This window comes from Ctenopharyngodon idella, chromosome 19 (genome assembly GCF_019924925.1).
Source record: "Ctenopharyngodon idella isolate HZGC_01 chromosome 19, HZGC01, whole genome shotgun sequence".
In the NCBI taxonomy this organism is placed as follows: Eukaryota; Metazoa; Chordata; class Actinopteri; order Cypriniformes; family Xenocyprididae; genus Ctenopharyngodon; species Ctenopharyngodon idella.
The window spans coordinates 1960453-1983753 of record NC_067238.1 but is presented as its reverse complement, the minus strand read 5'-3'; the positions used below and the strand labels follow the sequence as shown (position 1 = coordinate 1983753).

The window sequence follows — 23301 nt, the reverse complement described above, 5'->3', positions numbered from 1 at the left end:
ATCAAGTCTTTTCAATAGGAATCCATCACGCGAGGGTAAATAACCACACAGATTGTGCAATGGGTTCAAGTTGGTCATGTGAACTCTCTTTGTTAAACAACAGAAAGCTGCTTGGTTTAAAAGTGACCACCTGATGTGTGAGCTGCTTCACACATCGCTACACTGGTGACATTTTGACCTTTGAAATTTTGCTAATGTGAATGGAACAAAAATTATATGTGAATCTATCACACCTTAGGGCTTCCGTACACCAAAGCTGGCAAGGTCTACTCCATAATATCCACTGAGCCTACAAAAATATCCTGAATATATTAAATCCCATATTTCTGAAGGGTAAATAATATATTTATATAAGCATGTTGAACATCCACTGTAGCTAGCAGTTTTTTGACTGGCAGTTCTGTCATAGAGTGACGCTAGTTGGCTTGGGACCGAAAGAGCTAGTGCTCAGTCATCAAAACAACACAAGCCATGCAGCGAGCAGTGCTGAAGATACAATTCATTACGCCACAGCGGGAAGGGTGGAGTGGGAGCTGCTAAGGACACATACATATACATTTCACAAATTTCCTTTGGGAAATATTGCTCTAAGATTACTGGCGTACTCAGTAGCATAGTCGGCAAAGTCACAATCTGAACGCTATCATCTATGTTTATCCTCCTGAGAGGAGCCATAATGACTCCATATCATTATGATGACGGCACAAAGCTTTCTCAATGGGCAGAGGACTGATGCTACAGCGACACTTTAAGTTTGCCACTGTTTTTCAAACATTTACCACATTTCTGTAAGAAAATGGCCCATTTGACGTTACTGTCTCCTTTTCCGCCCATTGAAAAGTTTTCTTCGTAAATCTGGAGACATAAACGTGAAACATTTTGAGAGGCGCCACTAGCTATTCTAGTCCAAACTACTACCCACGGCACTAATATGGAGCATCATGAGAACGAGTGTGAACCGCTGTGGTTTACTACCTGTCCACGCTATTGTACCCTTCTGAGTATGCACGGGCCATCCTAGTGGAGCGCAGTAACCTGACCGCATCTTCCCGATAGAGGGGGCACATACTATGAGTCAGAACAGAAAGTGAGAGTGCAGTAGTTAGAGACGGGTGGGACAAGTGGCCGTTATCTGGGTGGTAAGAGGGCGGGACACCTTTTTTGGCACCTCCACTCTGAAAGAAGGAACAGGTGAAGATCACCCAAAGCACAAAAGCAGAAATCAAGTAACCTCGGGTCAAGAGAAATATCTAAGCTATCAAAACAATCATTTATGTTGCAGCAAACACCAGCAGCAACAAAGATTTGTTGAACCCAAAGAAGTGAAAATGTAGTGCTTTTCCAGTGATGGGCATTAAAAATGCGAAAGTACAACTACCTGCGTGTATTACTATCACACACTAGCAAGTACTAGCAAATGCACAACACTACACTGTGCTTTTTTGCAGGTCTTGCAGGCCTTTTTGAAGGAATTCTGGGGAGAATTCACTAAACAGTTTGTGCCTTTTTTGTGCAGCTCATTATAGATTGCACTTTATTTCCAAAACGGTATTAGCTTGGTGCAAATTAAAGGCTAAAGTATACTTTGGGTTTTACGTGTAGGCAGTGCTGCCAATTTAGCGATTTTGTAGCTAGATTTAATGACTTCCCCGCCCCTTTTGAGACTTTTTTCAAAAGCCTAGCTACAAATCTAGCAACTTCTTGGACAAACCTTATCTAGATTCCGTGACTCTAAATACTATAAATCAGTGGACTCGCCAACATGACGTCATCTAGCGACATTTAGCGACCAGTTTTAGCTACTTTCAACTGAAAGCAATTGGCAACACTGCGTGTAGTACGCATACGCTAAGTGCTTACGTCAAAACTGAAGTATACTTTGGGCTTTCCATCGCACTATTATGGCCATGGAAGTCAGGAGGTAAACTGAATCATTTAATAGAGATGTTTGTTTACATTTCTTACTATTCATGGGAGTAGTAAAGATGATCAAATGATGGAAATTAGTAATTATTCACTGTAAAAAAAGAATTGTTGGTTTAACTTAAAAAAGTAAGTTACCTGGTTGCCTTAAAATTTTGAGTTCATTGAAATTAAAAATGAGTTAATACAATGATTGCGATTGGTTTAATTAACAGAAACTCAAAATATTATGTTATCCGAACTACATTAATTATTGAAGTTGATTTGACAAAAGAAAAAATGTTGTGATAGCAAATCATGAAAATAATTTTTTACAGTGTTGGGATTTAATTACCAGGCATTTATCCATGTAGAAGCATTTCAAGAGATCATTGGGTGTCTGAATCTCTGTCGCAGTGATGGCGTACAATTTTAGTGAAAATCGGCTAATGAAAATTAACCTTGTTTGTTTGCTGAATCTTCTACATTATAGCACTCAGAACTGATCCAAAAGAACAGAACTACAGCGTGCAAATTGCTTTCAGCACAGATTTTTGTGCCTGATCTAAATTTGCATGACTTGTGAGATGTGATTCAGGCACAATTCATTCATAGTGAATCCCCAAAGGTTTTAATACAAGATTTGACCACAGAATATGACACTATTGTTCAAAAGTTTGGGATCAAGAAATTAATACTTTTATTCAGCAATAATGGATTAAACTGATTTTTTTTTTTTTTTTTTTTTTTTTTTAAATGACAGTAAAGACTTTTGTTAAAAAAGGATTTCTATTTCAAATAAATGCTGTTATGACGTTTCTTTTCCACAAAAATATTAAGCACAATTGTTTTCAACATTTATAATAATAAGAAATGTTTCTTGAGCATATTAGAATGATTTCTGAAGGATCATGTGACACTGATGACTGGTGTAATGGCTGCTAAAAAATTCATTAAAAAAAAAAATCGGAAAAAACCCCAAACTGTTGAACATTAGTGTATTTCGTCCCTCAGTTTGTACACAAAACAAAAATCACATTTACAGTAATAAATTTACAATAATACATAAACAGACATTTACAGTATTTTATAATATTTAAAGTATTTTAGCATAAGTGTTAAACAATATATAAGTATTAAAATGAGATTTGTCCATGTCATGATCAATGTGAAGCCAGTAACCTTTTAACTTTTCTTTAAGTAAAAAGTGTTTTAACAAAATTAAAAGTCACATTTTTTCTAAGGGTGCACTGCTACTTAAAGTGCATTACTGTAAAAGCAATTTTTGTTTGAATTACAAAACAAGGGCAAGTCAAAATAATTTCAATGGTGTTGGACAGTTCTTCACAGATTATGTTGATCTATGTAGGTCTTTCTTGTATTGAAACCTGAACATTCCTTTAAGGTATTAAGAATGTGACAGTATCAGTAACAGAGTGTTGCTGAATGTTTTCTCATGTAAAAGCATGACTAATCATCCTAAGATGAGATCTATAATGTATGAGTGAATTAATTACATACTTATTATGACTTATTAAAGTGAAAGAAGTGAATGTTTCTTATACAGTGCTATGTGTGGGCAAGCTGTCACCTGTCAATCAGCTAGCAGCAGAGGGTAAGTGGGTGGGTGAAAGTGAGAAGAGTGTTGTGATTGGACAGAAGGGGGAGATGAGCAGGATCGCGTAATGCTGCTCTGGGGTAACAGAATACCTGGGGTCCTGGATAGCGGGGTCGATGGTTGGCTGTCTGTGTCTGGTTCGAGGAGGGAGGGTAAGATACTGGCTGCAACCACAGGGAGCAAAGAACAGAAATATGGCTGAATGGAGCTATTGAATATGGAGCTATGAAAAGATAACAAAAGCGAGAGAGGCAGAGATTGACGGATAAAAAAAAAAAAAGTGTGATGTCAAAGTGAAAGGAGGAGGAACAGATTTTTTTTCCCTGCTTTCTCAAAATGAATTAAACCTTCCTACGGTTCTCTCTGTGCTGCTGGCACATCATATTTCTCACATTGAATTTCCATAATCACATTAACTGAAAAGATGGAGGTATATGGAAACATTCCCATTTATGTTCCCTGTATCAGGAAAAAAGCAATCTATGACACAAAGAACTTTTAAGGGCACAACAAACACAAGTGCTGGTATGTAAACTGTGACTAAGGCCGGCAGCTCTAGTGTGTTACATGACACATACCTGTCTGGTGAGTATCTGTCTTCGGACAGGTGTTGTCGGGGGCCATAAAGCGAGGGTGCTCCTCTCACACCATGGTCTAAACTTCGACTGAAGGAGGGGAAAGAAAATGACAGCCCCGCTATGACAATGAGTGCCAGAAGTGCCATATTTCATTTAGAACGGCGTTATTTTAGTATGTAGATTAGTTTATATTTATATTTTATTTCAACCTAATTTCAATTAACAAATACAGTTTTTACCAAGTTTTAAATGGAGGTTTATTGAACAAAATATTGTTCTTAAAAATTTTTTATGTGCATATGTTTTGTGGTTTGTCTCATATTTGATACATCAGGATTTTATGGCTTATATCATATGATATAGGGCAATATATTTATTTAGATGAATAAAAAATTTTTTTAATTTGGTGCAGTTGCTAATATTTATATGGTTAAAATGTAAGATGAAATTCTGATATCTTGTAATGTGAATTAATAGGGTCTTTATAACAGTACAGCAGACTATGTACATAAAATGCATATAAATATCAGTTGTTACTCTATATCTCCTCATATGTCTTAGTAAGAGGATATTTAAATCCTTATTTTTTATGATCAAAGGTCTGTAGTTTTTACTGTGGGGGGAAAAACATATAATGCCATGAAATACAATGATGACTGAGAGATGAACAAATAAAAATTCCTCAAAAGCCTGATATATTATATGTGACCCTGGACCACAAAACCAAAAAGTCATAAGGGTAATTTTTTTCTAAAAAGCTGGATTAATAAGCTGTCCACTGATGTATGGTTTGTTAGGATAGGACAATATTTGGACGAGATACAACTATTTGAAAATCTGGAATCTGAGGGTGCAAAAAAATCAAAATATTGAGAAAATCGTCTAAAGTCAAATGAAGTCCTTAGCAATGAATATCCACTCACAAAAATACATTTTTGATATATTTACGGTAGGAAATTTAAAAAAAAAAAATCTTAAATGGAACATGATCTTTACTTAATATCCTAATGGTTTTTGGCATAAAAAGAAAAATCGATAATTTTGACCCATACCATGTATTGCTGTCTATTGCTTCAAATATACCCGTGCGACTTATGACTGGTTTTGTTGTACAGGGTCACATATTTGATACTCACGTTTTAACATGATTTTTTTTTAATGATGTATGGATAATCAAGTAAACCTAAGTTTCTTCAGTCCAGTAAGTGTTCACCTTGAAATATTACTAACAATATAAATTGTATTTTTAAGTTTACTTTATAAAAATTATGAAACATTTCACAGCAAACAGACCATGTGTACCACAATCTGAAGACAGATGTTTGTATAATTATACTAAAAGGCCTTTTACTTGCTAAAAATGTACAAACTATCAATCAGACGACAGAAGGCATATAGTAGATTGTGTATAATGGGTTTTTCGGCAGGTTTTGATCATGTTGATAATTTAGAGCTGTTAGATATGTGCCTATCAAATATTTTACTGTAGGCTTTGTAGGGTTAATAATCATATTATTCCGAAAATGTAAAAATCCTTAATCAAAATAAACAAAATATTGAAATCTTTAATTGTCTTTTTTGGACTGGGGAGGACGTTACAATATATTTTCATAGCACATTGAACCCTTATTTCAAAAGTTTCCTCAAGATATGACCCTTTTTATATAAATCACTTCTATGTGTTTTTGTGTTGCAGATTACCTTTGTGGGGGAGGAACGCTGGGTGAGCGTGAACGTGTGCGGCTCATGTCTGATCGTGAACAGTGATTGGATGACATCACCTGCTCAGGTACAGACAGAGTGGAGCTCTGGAAATCCCTGCCATTGTGCCGGTAATCTGAGGCAAACACAACACAACAGACATTTACATCAGTAATGCCATTTAACAACTGGTACCAAATAATAACTCAAACATTCAGTGAAATAAAGGATTATAATTATTATTATCTAATACAATGGCATTCAGACATTTTTGGGTGTCCAAATATTCTTTGGGGGAACTGTATGTTTTCTACTACACAATGATATGAAAACTTTAAGAACATGAAAACGCAACACCTTAAAAAGTGAACACAACCGTTAGAAACGTCGGAGCGTCAGTATGAAATGACGGTGAGGATTTTCCTTGTGCTGAGTCGAAGCAGACTAAAGTTCACAGTAATCTTCTCTCTGACAATATCCTTTAATTTGATTTGTTGATCAGCATGTGTGAAAGCACACAAAAGCCTGGGGTAGCCCGTGTGCAATCAGACATCAAGAAGATCATTCCAGAGACAACAGACATCCCTCTGGAGTTTCATTTATTTAGATCATATCAGGTTGTAAAATTAAAGTGGCAGTAAAGACATATATAATGTCACAAATAAAATTAGATTTCAAATAAATGCTGCTCATTTGAACTTTCTATTCATCAAAGAATCCTGAGAAGAAACCTGGCATTATGGTTTCCACAAAAATATTAAAGGGTTAGTTCACCCAAAAATGAAAATAATGTCATTTATTACTCACCCTCATGTCGTTCCACACCCGTAAGACCTTCGTTCATCTTCGGAACACAAATTAAGATATTTTTGTTGAAATCTGATGGCTTAGTGAGGCCTCCATAGCCAGCAATGACATTTCCTCTCTCAAGATCCATTAATGTACTAAAAACATATTTAAATCAGTTCATGTGAGTACAGTGGTTCAGTATTAATATTATAAAGCAATGAGAATATGGCCGATTTCAAAACACTGCTTCAGGAAGCTTCGGAGCATTATGAATCAGCGTATCGAATCATGATTCGGATCGCGTGTCAAACCGCCAAACTGCTGAAATCACGTGACTTTGGCGCTCCGAACCGCTGATTTGACACGCTGATTCATTATGCTCCGAAGCTTCCTGAAGCAGTATTTTGAAATCGGCCATCACTATATAAGTCATTATTTTTAATTTTTTTTTAGCGCACCAAAAATATTCTCTGCACTTTATAATATTAATATTGAACCACTGTACTCACATGAACTGATTTAAATATGTTTTTAGTACATTAATGGATCTTGAAAGGGGAAATGTCATTGCTGGCTATGGAGGCCTCACTGAGGCCTCACGGATTTCAACAAAAATATCTTAATTTGTGTTCCGAAGATTAACGAAGGTCTTACGGGTGTGGAACGCCATGAGGGTGAGTAATAAATGACAGAATTTTCATTTTTGGGTGAACTAACCCTTTAAGCAGCATAACTGTTTTCAACATTGATAATAATAAGAAATGTTTCTTGAGCAGCATATTAGAGTGATTTCTGAAGGATCATGTGACACTAAAGACTGGAGTACAGATGCTGAAAATTCAGCTTTGTCATCACAGGAATAAATTACATCTTAAAATATATTCAATTAGAAAACAGTTCTTTTAAATTGTAATAATATTTTACAATATTACTGTTTTTACTCTATTTTAAGTCAAATTTATGCAGCCTTGGTAAGCATAAGAGATTTATATAAGACTATGTTCACATTGTCAGTATAAATCTGATTATTTGTGTATCAGATTGGAATCTGATCTAAATGATTGACTCTCCACACTGTGTATCGCAATTGTTCAGATCTGATTTTGTGTGCCTGTGGCTCCCTTTCGTTTTCCGGAATATCTGTGTTGGTTTCCATGGCAATGATGTTGCATTGGTAGAACTATGCCAAAAACAACATAGAGGGGGTTTGCAATGTTGTCTTAGAACATGACAATGTGTAGCTGCAGCGCTAGATGAAGCAGCAACAGAAACAGAGGATTTCATGAGCGGCTTTATTCCATGCTGCTGTCTCTGCAGCACAGTGAAAGAAGTCAAGACACCTCATCACTGGACTACACAGAGATGTCTCTATTATATTACCATTTTCTTCGTGACCACAACACAACACAACCTTGTTTCTGCAACAACATCTGAAGTGTTTATGTTTTACGTGTCGTAAGAAAGTGACACAGGCAGAAAAGCTACGCAAAATCCTATCAGAGCAATCAGACTGAACCGGATTTCCAGAAATTAGATTTGAATAGGATATTAATGTAGCTTGAAACAGATTTGTAAAAATTTCTGGCGTTCACACTTGCTAAATATGATCCGATTCCAATATTTGGACTGAGAGTCTGAACAAGGCTTACGAGACTGACCCCAAACTCAGTATGTAATCACACTTTTGTGTCCACTTTGCACCAAAATTAATACTTTTTTTTTTTAAAGAACTCTGCAGTATAACTTTGTTTTGTGTTTGCTACACATACTTCTGAAAACAGTTATATTATAAACATATTTGATATATAAAAGAGCACTGAATTTAATTGAAAAGTACTGAATAAAATGCTTTCAAGGATGCTCAAGTCTTCAGTTTTCTAAGTACAGTGCGGCACTAAAGCAGAGAAAGGTGACTTCGCTGTACCTGAGATAACACCAATCCCATCTTCACAGTCGTAATCAGAGAACTCGCTGTCACTGATTCTCTGTGACCCTGAGAGAGAGAGAGAGAGAGAGAGAGAGAGAGAGAGAGAGAGAGAGAGAGAAAGGAAGGGTGGAGGAACAGATCACGAGGGTCATAATGAAGAAAAGACCCTCTTAACGTCACCGTCTGCTCTAATCCACAGGATGGTTCACGTGAGGTTAAGTAATCTAGCTAGGGTCATAGCACAGCGAACACACATACTAAACTAGCATCATGTTATCATAGAGTTATAAGGGATGCAACAATATTGAAATTATTATATTAATATATTTTACATTCATTTGTAATTAAAACCTGTCAAATGAATTCTAAATTAATAATTTGTATAATTAATTGATATATATACACATATATATATATACACACATATATATAAATATACACATATATATATATATATATATATATATATATATATAATAAGTGTATTTTTTAAACTTATTTTAAATTGTTAAATATTTTTATATTATAAATAAAAACGGTTTTGCCTATTTATTTTTATTTTTTTTGCAAAATTGGCTTTCCCTAAAGCAAACCTATCACTTTTACATTTTAATTTAATTTTTAAGCATGAAAAAAAATGCTTTGTACTTTTGAAAGCTTTTTAGAGTGTATAGTTTGACATAAACAACAACAAAAAAAAAGACCTGATATTCTGATATTGGACATTATCAATCTAAACAGACTGATCATTTCGAAATCGGTCAATTTGTAGTCATAATTTTGAAAAACATTAACTAAAAGTGTTACAGTTTTGTTACAGTATTTAGTAATATTTTTTAACATTAGTTATTTTAAAAAAACTGTTCACTGTTAGTTCCTTATAGCTCAAGTCCATAAAATAATAATAACAGATGCAACGTTTGATTTTAATAATGTATTAGTAAATGTTGAAATTAACAGACCTAAGAATATTTTACGTGAAAACTTTTTTCTATGCTAAGGCACAGCTTATGTGAAAGCAACTAGTTTGTGAAAGTAAGTCACTATTGATGATGTATAATTTGCATGTATAACAAAATGCATTTGTTTCTAATGAAATAGCTTTAGGCAAGAAGCTCTTTGTATCTCTTACAATATATCCATTGCAGACAGTCTATGTTAATTTTAAAGTTTAAACTGACACTTTCTCATTTGTTACCTTTCTATAGTAGAAAAACAGCTACAGCTCAATTCAGTGTGAGTAGAACCAAGCGAGGTTTGCTATCATTTAGTTTGCAATCAAAATAGTGAAACACAGCAAACATCAACCACAGAAAGGTTTGTGAGAGGCTGGGAAAAGCGTTAGCAGTCCATAGATAGATCTGCTCAGGAACAGCTATTAACTGGGCTGATTTTATATATATATTTTTTAATGGTGAAGATCAGGCCTAAAAAGCCAGATAAGCTTTAAAATGAAGATTGGTGGCATGTAGCAGCAGCGATGGGCATTAACTCCATGCAAGCTGTGTGAAATAGTGGGAGTTTCTGAAGAGTATGAGGCGGAAGTGAGGGGAGATCACACTTTGGACAGTGTAGAGGATAGTAATCACATTGCTGGCCAATCACATGCTAACTGGAGCAAGCAGGTCAAAGTTACCTGAGTTGTACAAATACGGGCTCTTGACTGGAAATGTGTCAGTGGTGGATAGATAGTAATATTTTTTTAAGGAAACAAAACACGACAACAAGAAAAACATCAACAAAAACAAACATGCATAAAATGTAATGTCCACATTTATACAAAATGATACTTTGAGAATTACCAAGTTTTAAATATGAAATATACCGAATATACAGGACATTCTTACCACAGCAGACCTGAGAATTTGCTACATTCAAATTGGTTAAGTGCTGTATTCTGATTTTCTTAAATTAATTTATAATGTTACAAAATCTGTTCCAAATAAAAGCTGTTATTTTAAACTTTCTATGCATCAAAAATGCATCATGGTTTCCACAACAAGCAGCACAACTGTTTTCAACATTGATAAGAAGAAATGTTTCTAGAGCAGCAAATCAGCATATTACAATGATTTCTGAAGGATCATGTGACACTGAAGACTGGAGTAATAGCTGCTGAAAATTCAGCTTTGCCATCACAGGAACAAATTACTTTTTCAAATATATTAACATAGAAAACAGGTATTTTAATATTTCACAATATTACTGTTTTTTACTGTATTACTTAGTATTAAAGGAATACTCCACTTTTTTTGAAAATAGGCTTATTTTCCAACTCCCCTAGAGTTAAACAGTTGAGTTTTACCCATTTTCGAATCCATTCAGCCGATCTCCGGGTCTGGCGGTACCACTTTTAGCATAGCTTAGCATAGTTCATTGAATCTGATTAGACCGTTAGCATCTCGTTTAAAAATGGCCAAAGAGTTTTGCTATTTTTCCTATTTAAAACTTGACTCTTCTGTAGTTACATCGTGTACTAAGACCGACGGAAAATGAAAAGTTGCGATTTTCTAGGCCGATATGGCTAGGAATTATACTCTCATTCCGGCGTAATAATCAAGGAACTTTGCTGCCGTACCATGGGTGCAGGAGGCGCAATGATATTACGCACCCATGGTACGGCAGCAAAGTTCCTTGATTATTACGCCGGAATGAGAGTATAGTTCCTAGCCATATCGAATCTTTTTGGTCATTTTTGAGCGAGATGCTAACGGTCTAATTAGATTCAATGAACTATGCTAAGCTATGCTAAAAGTGGTACCGACAGACCCAGAGATCGGCTGAATGGATTCGAAAACGGTAAAACTCAACTGTTTAACTCTAGGGGTGTTGGAAAATGAGCCTATTTTCAAAAAAAGTGGAGTGTTCCTTTAAGTATTAAGCATACTTTTGCAAACTTTTGAACGGTAGTGTGTATTTTTGCACATTTCTATGTAATGCAGTGCAATTCATATTTTATTTTATGATTTAAACAACTGCTACACAAAACACTAAATTATATGATGAATGATTGACATAAAATGAATTCTGACAGGACTGTTCACACAGAAGTCGATTTGTGTCTCTAACTGGATTTAAAAAATGTGATTCAAAATGTTTTGCTGTTCACACTGTAAAGGGCAAAATCAAATTGAGATCACATTTAACTGTAGTGTGAACACTTTAGTTTACTATTATTAAGCAGTTTTAATTGAGTATGTTTGTGTTTATTGTAACAGTGGGTGTGTGTACATACTTTGTAACCTGCGCGTTGGACTCTCTCCATGTAGGAGACGTCTCTGCATGTAGGGTGAGGGGTTAGGCAGCGGCATAGAGGACACGTCATGTGTTTGGAGCTTATACCAATGAGGCTGATCGTCCAACAGCGCTGTCTCCAGCTCTATTAGAATCTACACACACAAACACACATGTATGAAATACACAGCCATTTATGATGACTTATGATGTTTAAAATGCAGCTATGTTGCTGCACTATTGTGCAATATTTAAAGTCTAAACTTTGCCAAGAAAGTCACAAAATACTTTTTTTAAATTGATTTTAAACTAAAACATTTATTCATGTCTGATATTGCTGCCACAAGAGTTTTCTTGCATCATACCGAGTAAACATTGTAAGATCTTTTATTAGTATGCACGTGGCATTATTATAGACACACAGTAGGAAGGTGTTCCTCTCTCACCTCTCCCAGGAACTCGCTTTCTTCCTCTCGGACTCTGGCCTGGTCCCATAGCGTGATCTCCAGCATTCGCTCCCTGAACTCTCGCCTGTGCACTGGCGAGTACATGAACGTCTGGTTCCACTTTGGCTCCAGAGATTTCTTCACTGTTTTCGTTCTCCTCTTGCTTTTATCACTGAGAAGAGCAGGTGAGTTCATATTTTACAGCTGCTGATATGACTCAAACTTGAGGGGTTTTAACATTTACAGTCTCACAGACCCTCACAAAGACACTAAGCCAATCCAGGGATCCCCAAATCCAAGATGTTCATGTCTTTCTTTCTTCAGTCGAAAAGAAATTAAGGTTTTTGAGGAAAACATTCCAGTATTGCTCTCCATATAGTGGACTTCAGTGGGGTTCACTGGGTGAAAGGTCAAATTCCAGTTTAAATGCAGCTTCAAAGGGCTCTACTCTCTGAGTGTTTGGCATGGTAATGGGTATTACAATGTTGATATGTTTGGTCTTGGCGGAATAGATCTGCTATGCTGCTGCTGCTTTTATTGCTTGCTACTGCCAATACATACATGTGTCGTAAGCAAGTAAGACATGCTGCTGCTGTACAATATAGCGTACATGAATTACCCATAGCAGATCTATACAGGTGGAGCTGGGGAAGGTGGATACACATCTATATTACTTTGGGGATCAGCCAACCTCAGTTTATTGACCTGGTTTAGAGTCTTCAATATTATGTGCTATCACCACTACAGAAGCAACCACTGATGTTACAACATGCTGTATTTTCAAAATGTTGTATGGTAGTTTATGTATTGTTCACAAACATTACCGTTAGAGATTATAATTCAAAATCCTAATTCAAAGTTCTTTTGAAAGCTGAATACTGTATATCTAAACTCTGAAGCGCAGGTACCTTCTGTCGGGGAGGAAGTAGATTTTGACGTAGGGATTCCTAGGCCGCCCGTCTTCTCGTGAAGGCAGGTCTTTGGCGCCTAGGATAGTGACGATGAGTTGATGTCCCACTTTATCGTACCACAGCTTTACCTGCAGGAAGAAACATACTCTCTTAGATGGTCTGTAAGGAGAGCTCACCCCAGAGGGTCCAGGGCAGCCCTGCAGAAGCGTCACGTGCTTGGCAGAACTTTCCCAGAGCAGGTACAGCACCAGCACACACCAACTAAATCAAGCTGACTACCTCTCAAGATCAACTTTGATGATCGACTAAATTCACCACAAAAAAAAAACAAATACAAAATTTAAACTATTTCTAAGCACTGAATCACATAGTTTGATACCAACTGTTTCAGGGAGCTGACTTTTTGACTTTCACTCAATATTTCAGGTTGAATACAGCTTCATTATAACAGAAAATAATTTTGACTTGCATCTCAGTTTGTAAAAACGTTTGTTTACAGTAAATATACAGTATTGCACTTACTATGGGGCAAGACACTGTATTCAAGGAAACCTTTCTAATTTTTAAGTTTAAGGTGAATTACTAAAACTGCTGTTTTGAATGAACAGCCATGTTAAAGACTTTAACATTTATACATGAGACTAGTGTGATAAACTGTCTTTTAACCTTGCACAATGGCGACAATTTACATAAAAAAAAAAAGGTTTTAGAAATGGTTTACACATTTAATTCACTCTGGTTTTCACTCTCGCCCAATACAGCTAATTCATGAAATGTAAATGTGTATTTACTTTTATTTTACAAACTGAGGTTTTTGGAAGAATTTGCAGTATGCCACATCAATAGATCTTAAACTGCATTTAACCCAAAATATTAGAGGGGAACTACTATGATTTCTGGAATCTGACATGTTAGGCTACAGGTAAGAGGATTTAACAGTTGTTTGTGTGCTGTGAGTCTGGGTTGTGGAATATTCCATCCCTCATTGGCTGGCCAGGGGATGAGGGCGTGTCTGCCACAAGTCTCATCCAATCAGATGACTCAAATGTAGTCACAATTTGTCACATTTATTCTAAAACTGACAGACACTTTCAAAGCCCAGCAATCCAAATCAAATAAAATACCACACAACAGACTAAGCAAAGGAAATGTAACACAAAATAAAAATGTTTAAACTTTGTGTGATTATCTAATTTCAGCCCAAACCAGAATTGAAAAGAAACAGCTTTGAAAGTCTCAGTGGCAGCTATCTGGAAATGAAATAAACTAAATACTCATTCTCATTCATGCATATCACAGAGTAAATTATCCTAAAGGGCAAAAACTGGAAGGATATGAATATGGAGGACAAAAATATGAACAAATATAGCATTAAATAATCCAATTCATCCACAAAACAGTATTAATTTATCTTGAACAAAAGGAATTAGCAGTTAAATATATTTAAAGTAAAGTGTACTTATTTGAATAATTAAAAATCAAAAGTGACATGCATTTATTTATTTAGAAATAATTAAATCAGTGTTAATCAGTCAAATGAGATAAAGATTACCTATTTATTATCATTTATTAAAACAAATAATGAAATGTTACAATTTGTTTGTAATATTTCAGTTATTTATTGTACAATTTATTCTGTAATGTAATTTTTTTTTTTTTTTTTTTACATACAAAAATAGTATTTCTGTCATGTTTAATAACACTAGGTTTAATTTCCGAATGGCAAAGTAAACATTTAATTATATAATTTTGAGTACTTTGGTTCTCTATGAACATTTCTCAAGCATTCATTGATAGTAGCTTAATTCTCTGACTTCCAAGCATTTGCCCTTCCAGATCACTAGAGCTAAAAGAAACACTATAATGTATCTTTAGAGAGAACTTACTATTCTAAAAAATACTCCATTACTAATGCATGCAGCAAAGCAACAGAAAGTGCTCAATACAGACTAGAGCAATCCAGGAAGCTTCCATGGCAAAAACAGCAGGGGGAAGGCTTCAGTCCAAACAAATTGTACCATTTGATTCTTATATAGATGTATCAAGGTCTGTGTTTTTTATTAGTTGACTGCATCAGGAATAGGGTTGGGTATCGTTTGAATTTTAGCAATTCCAATTCCGATTCTGCTTATCGATTCCAACAAATAATAAATAAATAAGAAACGTATATATATCAAACATATTATTTTCTGTCTTTTTTGCAAAACCTTCTATTGCAGCTGAATACCATGAACAAAAATCAGCAGCCTAAGGAACAGCTAATTAATAAACTAGACTAATATACATTTCAAACATTTGTTTGGGGTGTTTTTTTGTTTTTTTTTTTGTAGATTATTTTGTTTATTTGAACATATTGTGTTTGGTTTAATAATATATTTGGCAAGATGTTCTCTTTATATCATCTAAACTTTCTCTCTTGTGCATATCCTATACCTCGTAATCAGGTGATTGTCACATGACTAATTAATTACTGTTTAAAAGAACTCTGTGTTTGTTGCTCACACCCTGACGAAGGCTCATTAGCCGCAAAGCGTCAGTGTGCGGTTACATGTCACCTGTTTTTAAATGCCTAAGCCATGATTAAATAAATGTTTTTTTATATTTTTCCTAAATACTAGAGTGCCTTGGATTGATATTTACATTGAATTGGATTGATTGATGAGTCAGTAATACAATAAGAACAAATAAGCAAATAGCAATAGCACAAATAAATACAACTGGACAAAGTTCAGAAATTGAAATCAAATGTAAAATAACTGCAGTTTTCTTTTTATGAATAAAATATAGATTAATCCTTATTAAAGTTACAAAGTTACAGTGAGTGATTTACTTTTTCCTTTGTTCTTTCGTTAACAGTAATGACACAGACAACAGCAGGTTTATTAACCTGCTGTCACTTTAAGAGCTAATGCACTGATCCAATATACTGTTACACATGCGTTTCTTTTGCAACTGTTTACATTCACTAAAGACATAACCGACTGTGTTTACGAGGATATTTTGACATAATTGACAAAATACGCAGAAGAGAACTCCATTCAGTATTCGTGCACTATATGAGAGGCGGCTTTTCGTGCACTTACTCTGGATGTGCCCAGCACAGAAAACAGCTGTGGAGTGCCGAATTGAGCTCTCTTTCACATCTTCTTGCACTTGAATGGTTTAAAACCACATTAAAATGTTCACACAGGAATTGATAAGCGGAATGGAAATTTTAATTTTATAACACGTATCCGATTCCTTAATTGGAATCGATTTTCGATTCCCAACCCTAATCAGGAAACAATAGTCTGAAAATCTACCATCACAATAACTCCATTTTCGAAAACTACAGCAACAACTCTTGGAGTTTATTATTACAGTCAAATGAGAAATTATTAGCAAGTGCTATTAAAGAATTAGTTCCCTTAAAAATGAATATTTATCATTTACTCTTATATTGTTCCAAAACTGTATTATTTTCTTTCCTCTGTAAAACACAAATCAAGAAATTTTTAAAAATACTTACCACAATAAGATGCATCACTGCAGGTTTTGTGTGAAAGATATCTTGTGTGCACAACACGGCGGGTTTAAACTACTTCTTTTGTGTTCCACAGAAGAAAGTAAGTCATATGGGTTTGCCTAAACAGTAGTTAGTTCATTTGGTACAATTTGTTTATTTATCTATGAGGTTTAGAGAAATGTTCTACATTGGAAAATGCAATATTATCTTAAAAGTGTGCCAATTAACATACTGTATCTCTTCATTGTAACACAGAACATAATATTTGATAGTACTGATACAAACCGTGCCTCTTTTGCATTGTTTTTTTTTTTTTTTTTTTTTTTGCATTTCATACAAAATACTTTCTTTAAAATATAATACAAATATAAAGTTCCATGTTACATGACAAAGAACAAAAAATGTCTGTCTAAAAAAATAAGTTTAAAATTTAAGAGACTTAATTTAGTAACCTACACTAATTACAAAATCATGCCACATTTAAAAAGAGAGTAAAAGGTGTGTAATTCATTCAGAATATTTCAAGCCTCATCAAGATGGCCTTTAAATTAATTAAGCAAAAATCAGACTGTAATAATGAAACAGCTCTTATGAATTGTGGTTATAAATTGCAAGGGCAATGACGTATAACTTTGAGGGAAAAAATAAAATCTGAACAAAAGAGCAAGGGGGAGAAACTTGGAATGCTGCCGTTTTCCTGCAGTGCATTTTCCAAATAACGCACAGAGAGAGTAATGAAGGATTGAGAAAGACTGCCAGAAATGAAAGAAAAGATTAAAAAAAGACTGAGCAGAGAAAGAGAGAGAAGTCTGACGATGTTACCTGGACCCTAGGGACAAAAGGCGTGGTTCTTCTACTAAGGCATGGACTCTGGATAAGCAAAATTAACAAAGAAAACAAAAGCAATACAACTAAACCAAAACTGCACAGAGGCACACAAATTAAAACAACCCATCTGAGAAGAGATTTAGCCTAATTGAGTGACATAAAACAGCTTTTATTCATTTATCAAACTGCATCATAATCAAAAATTACGAGAATCTTATAGCTGAATTAACCTTAGTCATATATGTAAGTCCTGAATAGTGTCAAAAGATGATTCATAACACATTGTAAGTATGCTTATATAACTACAGCTTGCGTAGAATACCTTTCAACTTTTAATGCATTCCAGTGTTTCTCAATAATATATACAGTAAACAACAACATTCAGCAATGATATGTGTGTTTTCAGGTTTTAGGATAAATCTCCCTCATTCCAAACAAAAAGAAAACAAATTTACAACAGCGCAACCCATAGTGAGACACTAAAGCATCGCCCAGACAGAAGAGCAGACACTTCAGCACAGAAACAGAAAAAAGCACTTATTTTACTGTTATTATTAATCAGCATTGCCTTTTTAAACACAATCTATCCACATTTAATACATTCACAGTTGTTGCTACAGCTCATTTCCCTATTAAACACTTAAAAGGAACAATAATTGCTAATTGTTTTCAATGCCTGAAGCAATTTACTGTACTGTAAGAACGCACTAACACCTGGATGAAACTTACCTCACAGACGTCTCAGGCGTACAGTTAGGACCACTGATAATGCAAACCGTGTAAATTATTCATACGCTTCCCCTAAGATCCAAACTGCCGTTAAGATCGAGGCTGATCGTTAAAGTAGACTGAACAACTTCAGAGAAATGTACAACAGCTACCCCTTCAAGGAATTGACTTTACCTAACATCCTGATCCACCAGCACTGTGTCAAAGCTGACCTGCAGAGTCTACGTCAATCGGGTAACAAGCTTGAAAACTAATAATACGTTTTCCGCTTCAGGATTTCTTCCAGAATCCAGGCTGGCCTGTGACGGACATTGTCTAGGACTGACACAACTGTCTAGAATCACACAATTCACCTGCCCCAAACTAACAAATGTAAGACGTATATTATATTTTATATATAAAATATATTACATTTTGCTCATTTAACTTTTAAAGAGTTAGTTCACCCAAAAATGTAAATTATCCCATGATTTACTCACCCTCAAGCCATCCTAGGTGTATCTTCTTTCAGACAAACACAATCAGAGATATATTTAAAGGGTTAGTTCACCCAAAAATGAAATTTCTGTCATTAAGTACTCATGTCATTCCACACCCGTAAGGCCTTCGTTCATCTTAGGAACACAAATTAAGATTTTTTTGATGAAATCCAAGGGTATCTGATCCACACATAGGCAGCAACGTCCAGAAAGGTAGTTGAAAACATCGCTAAAATAGTCAACGTGACTACAGTGGTTCAACCTTAATGTTATGAAGCGACGAGAATACTTTTTGTGCACAAAAACAAAACAAAAATAACGACTTTATTCAACAATTTGAACCGTTGTCAAACGTAGTGAACTCAGGACAGGCTTCCTTGTTTACGTCCGAACGCCAACTCAGTATTGGCTGAAGCTGAACACATGAACAGCATGACGCATACATGTGATGCTGACACAGGATCCGGACAATAATGAGCCGGCATTCGGACGTAAATAAGGAAGCCTGCACTGAGTTCACTGCGTATGACAACGGTTCAAATTGTTGAATGAAGTCGTTATTTTTGTTTTGTTTTTGCGCACAAAAAGTATTCTCGTCGCTTCTTAACATTAAGGTTGAACCAGTGTAGTCACGTTGACTATTTTAACCATGTTTTTAACCTTTCTGGACGTCAAAAGGTACAATGACGTTGCTGCCTATGTGTGGATCAGATACCCTCGGATTTCATCAAAAATATCTTAATTTGTGTTCCTAAGATGAACGAAGGTCTTACGGGTGTGGAACGACATGAGGGTGAGGACTTAATGACAGAAATTTCATTTTGGGGTGAACTACCCTTTAAATATATCCTTGTTCCTCCAAGCTTTATAATGGTTGTGAATGGGGGGCCACATTTTTTGCTTGGAGGAGCAAGGATATTTTTAAATACATCTCCCGATTGTGTTCGTCTGAAAGATGATAGTCATATACACTTAGGATGGCTTGAGGGTGAGTAAATCATGAGATAATTTTCATTTTTCATTTCACAGCAATGAACACAGATTTTAACATAAAATTACCTATTCAAATTATATTCTAATGATTGTAACATTTAACATTCCACAAACCTGAAATACAAATATCAAAATGAACTGTGAGAACCGGCACCGGCACAACCTAATTAGGGTCTATTTTCAAGTTATATCAAGTCATTAAGTTATATATTGTGCTCAAAATGTTATAAAATTACAATATTGTCACCACTTACTGTCCTGGCTGTGGCGTGATTTATAAATTCTATTTCTAAATGAGCAATCTCCTGTGAATCCTCAAACATTTTGATAATCAGGACATCAACAGGTAGTAAATTTTATGCTTGTGAATTAGAAATAGGGAGAGTTTTAGCTCCTACTGTTAATAAAATGTGTAATATTTATGTGGAACTAGATGTTAATGTTTTCTGTTCTGCACTCTAATTAAAACTACATTGAACAGCATTTTTTAAATGGTATTATAATTAGTTAGGCATGCAGTATTTATGAACTCATTTCAAGGGAGGTCACATGAAATATATGTATTTTCAAAAATGTATTTGTAAACATGCTATTTCCCTTATGCTTATAATAGACTACAGTTCAAAAGTTTGAGGTCAGTATTTAATGTTTTTCAAAGAAGTCTGTAATTGCAATTATTTGCAAAACAGTAACATTGAGAAATATTATTACAATTTAAAATAAGTGTTTTCTATTTGAATATATCTGAAAATGTAATTTATTCCTGTGATGGAAAAAAATGATTTTCAGCATCATCACTCCAGTCTTCAGTGTCACATGATCCTTCAGAAATCATTCTAATATGCTGATTTGGTGCTCAAGAAACATTTCTTATAATTATCAATGTTAAAATAGTGATATTATTATCATTGTTAAAACCATGATATATTTTTTCAGGATTCTTTGATGAATAGAAAAGTTCAGAAGAACAGCATTTATTTGAAATAGAAATCTTTTGTTACATTTAATAAATGTCTATATTGTCACTTTTGATCAATGTAATGCATCTTTGCTGAATAAACAGATTTAAAAACAACGTATTGACCCCAAACTTTTGAACAGTAGATTAATTAACTATGTTGAAAAAAGAAGGCCATGTCCATTTGTCATCTACGCACATACTCTTTTAAGGCCTTATAGCATCTTATCTACTATAACCCCTTGGTCCTTTAGATCTGAGCCAATATCTGTGTGAATGAACAGTGTGTGCTGGCAAACCCCCTAAAGATGTAGTGAAATAATTGCTAAACATCAAATCTAGCACCATTTCATCAGAGAAACCCTGAGTCGAGTGGCCAAAGACAAGCAAAAGAAGTCTAGAGATAAGTCAAAAATCAGTCAGAGCATCTGAACACATGCTGGTACTCACTGAGAGCTGTCCAGACAGATACTGAGGGGTTTCCCGGTGCATGCCAGGACTCATGGGGGACGTGACAGAGATGGAGGGACCCATTTTTTGGGATTCAAAGGAACTCGAACCTGAAAAAGAAGTAAAGAAGGCTTAGATACTTTCTGTATCCTCCTGCTAGCTACAGCAATGCTAAAGTATTGATGTGTTTTATTAAACAATACATCAAAATCAACTAAACTTACTTGATTCAAGTTGCCCATGTGTGCTCTCTGGTATTCTAGGGACATCTCTACAAGGAAAAAAGTGAAGAGCATTTTAATGGAGAGCATCTTAAATATGTGAGAAGGTAATTGGGCTGGGTGATATAGCTAAAATATCTGGCTTTGACCATTTTAAATATAAATTTTGATATTTTCTCTGAAATGGTTTTAAACAATCATTTCAACCAAACAGCCATTTTTGTCAAGCAGATTCAATTATAAACTTTACCTAAATATACTGAATATTTTTACGAAAAACATTCTAAAGCAAATGCTATTTTTGAGTAAAGACACAAATGAGTCCTTGAATATTTAAATGATTAACTGAATGATTGAATCAAACTTCCAATGCCTGTCTGCACTTTTGCTACTGAGGTTAAAATCAGAGATGACATTAAAACATCTTGTTTTACTTTTGGCACTTGTTTTAGGAAATACAATAACCAAATAAAAAGATCATTAAAATATCAAATATTTACAATGGTAAGTCATTTTACTCTATATTGCCATCAAAACAATATTAAATGCATTCCTGATATATTGCCCATCTCTACAAAGTTAATCTGAGCATTTGACCATGCTGCTGCTAGACTCTTAATGGCTTTAAGGGGGAAAAATGCCTAGCATTTTGAAAGACACAAACAATAATTTCAAAGCATGTCAAGCTGTTCTCCAATAGCACAGACATGAAGCAGGACTTTCATTTCAAATCGTGAATGTTTAAGTTTCTGTGTGTGTGTATGTGAATATAAGCATTTATATGTTGAGCTACTACAGGCTATCCTTCTTCATAAACCTCCATTGTCAAAGAAAATGTGCTCTGTGTCCCTGAACTGACATATTGAGTAATAATCCATCACCCGCTTTAACTCACCCAATGGGCCGTGAGACCACCAGCTCCACCTGGGGCTCTGGCTTGGATTCTAGAATAATATTGTAAACTTCCTTGAATGTGGCTCCCTGCAAGACTCTCCCATTCCACTCCAGAACCTGATCACCTGAGGACGGATACAACACAGGATGTCTACAATATAGAATATTATCTCCACTTAAACCAACATACTTTGGACAAATTATAAAGTTAACATAAAAGGATTCACCCAAGTTCACCCAAAAATGAAAAATCTGTCATCCTTACTCACACTTATGTTGTTCTAAAACCATGAGACCTCCATTGGAAGATCATGTAACCAAAACTTTGATGCTTAAAAATATTTCTAAAGACATTGTAAAAGAACCCAGCGGTTTAATCAAAACACAAATGAAACAAATTAAGAGATTTCTGTCCCTCCATTGAAAGTCCATTCAACCAAAGTTTAAATATTCAAAAAATTAATTTAGACATCGTAGAAGTAATCCATATAGTCAAAGCACAAATTAAGATATTTTTCATGAAACCTAAGAGATTTCTGTCCCTCCATTGAAAGCTTATTCCACCAAAACTTTCAATCCTAAATTTCATAAAGACATTGTAAAAGTAATCCATATGAGGGTTACTTTTCATTTCTTTTCTTTTTTTTGTGAACTAAGCTAAAAGTTAAAAAAAAAAAAAAAAAATGCATAAAAAGCTTGATTTTTTAACTTCTTTTGTCATATATACAATAGAACCACATAATCAACAGGACTGTAGAAGCAGCAGCTCTGACTTTACTGAGAAAAATGGTTTCAGAGCAAATGTGCGCTTTTATGCCTTGCACACTCTAAAGTGTGATAATAGCCAAAGATGCTGAAGTATTGAAAGAAATGTGTTTAATTGTGGTCAGGTGTTCACCTGGTCGGAGATGGCCGACAGTGTCTGCTAGACTTCCTCTCTTCACCTTCGTGATGAAAGCACAAAGTCTGCCAGACTCTGTCATCTTCCCTCCCACGACCTGCAACACAGACAAAAGGCAAAGCAATTTGTTATATTTATATTAGTTATATTTTACAAGAAATGCCTATTTCTTTTTCTCAATACAAAGACTCGGAAAGGTGATTTTTTATGTGGATTTTAACTACTGAAAGTTTGACC

At 34.9% G+C, this 23301-nt stretch overlaps 1 protein-coding gene across 16 annotated transcripts in view; it reads right to left on the bottom strand.

The window, feature by feature from the left end:
• Window positions 1-23301, bottom strand: part of rims2b (regulating synaptic membrane exocytosis 2b) — a 156592-nt gene that overhangs the window by 50348 nt on the left and 82943 nt on the right. For 7 of the 16 annotated variants that reach the window (XM_051873788.1, XM_051873789.1, XM_051873795.1 and 4 more), the window contains exons 9-22: window positions 23062-23161; window positions 22165-22288; window positions 21273-21319; window positions 21049-21158; window positions 17434-17481; window positions 13104-13234; window positions 12196-12367; window positions 11751-11904; window positions 10152-10178; window positions 8513-8581; window positions 5800-5935; window positions 4099-4185; window positions 3613-3684; window positions 976-1068 (exon numbers count right to left, since the gene is read on the bottom strand). In XM_051873788.1, the coding sequence (XP_051729748.1) occupies window positions 976-1068; window positions 3613-3684; window positions 4099-4185; window positions 5800-5935; window positions 8513-8581; window positions 10152-10178; window positions 11751-11904; window positions 12196-12367; window positions 13104-13234; window positions 17434-17481; window positions 21049-21158; window positions 21273-21319; window positions 22165-22288; window positions 23062-23161 (1370 nt within the window). The remainder of the gene's footprint in view (window positions 1-975; window positions 1069-3612; window positions 3685-4098; window positions 4186-5799; window positions 5936-8512; window positions 8582-10151; window positions 10179-11750; window positions 11905-12195; window positions 12368-13103; window positions 13235-17433; window positions 17482-21048; window positions 21159-21272; window positions 21320-22164; window positions 22289-23061; window positions 23162-23301) is intronic. The other 9 variants (XM_051873792.1, XM_051873799.1, XM_051873800.1 and 6 more) reach the window with 2 other exon arrangements.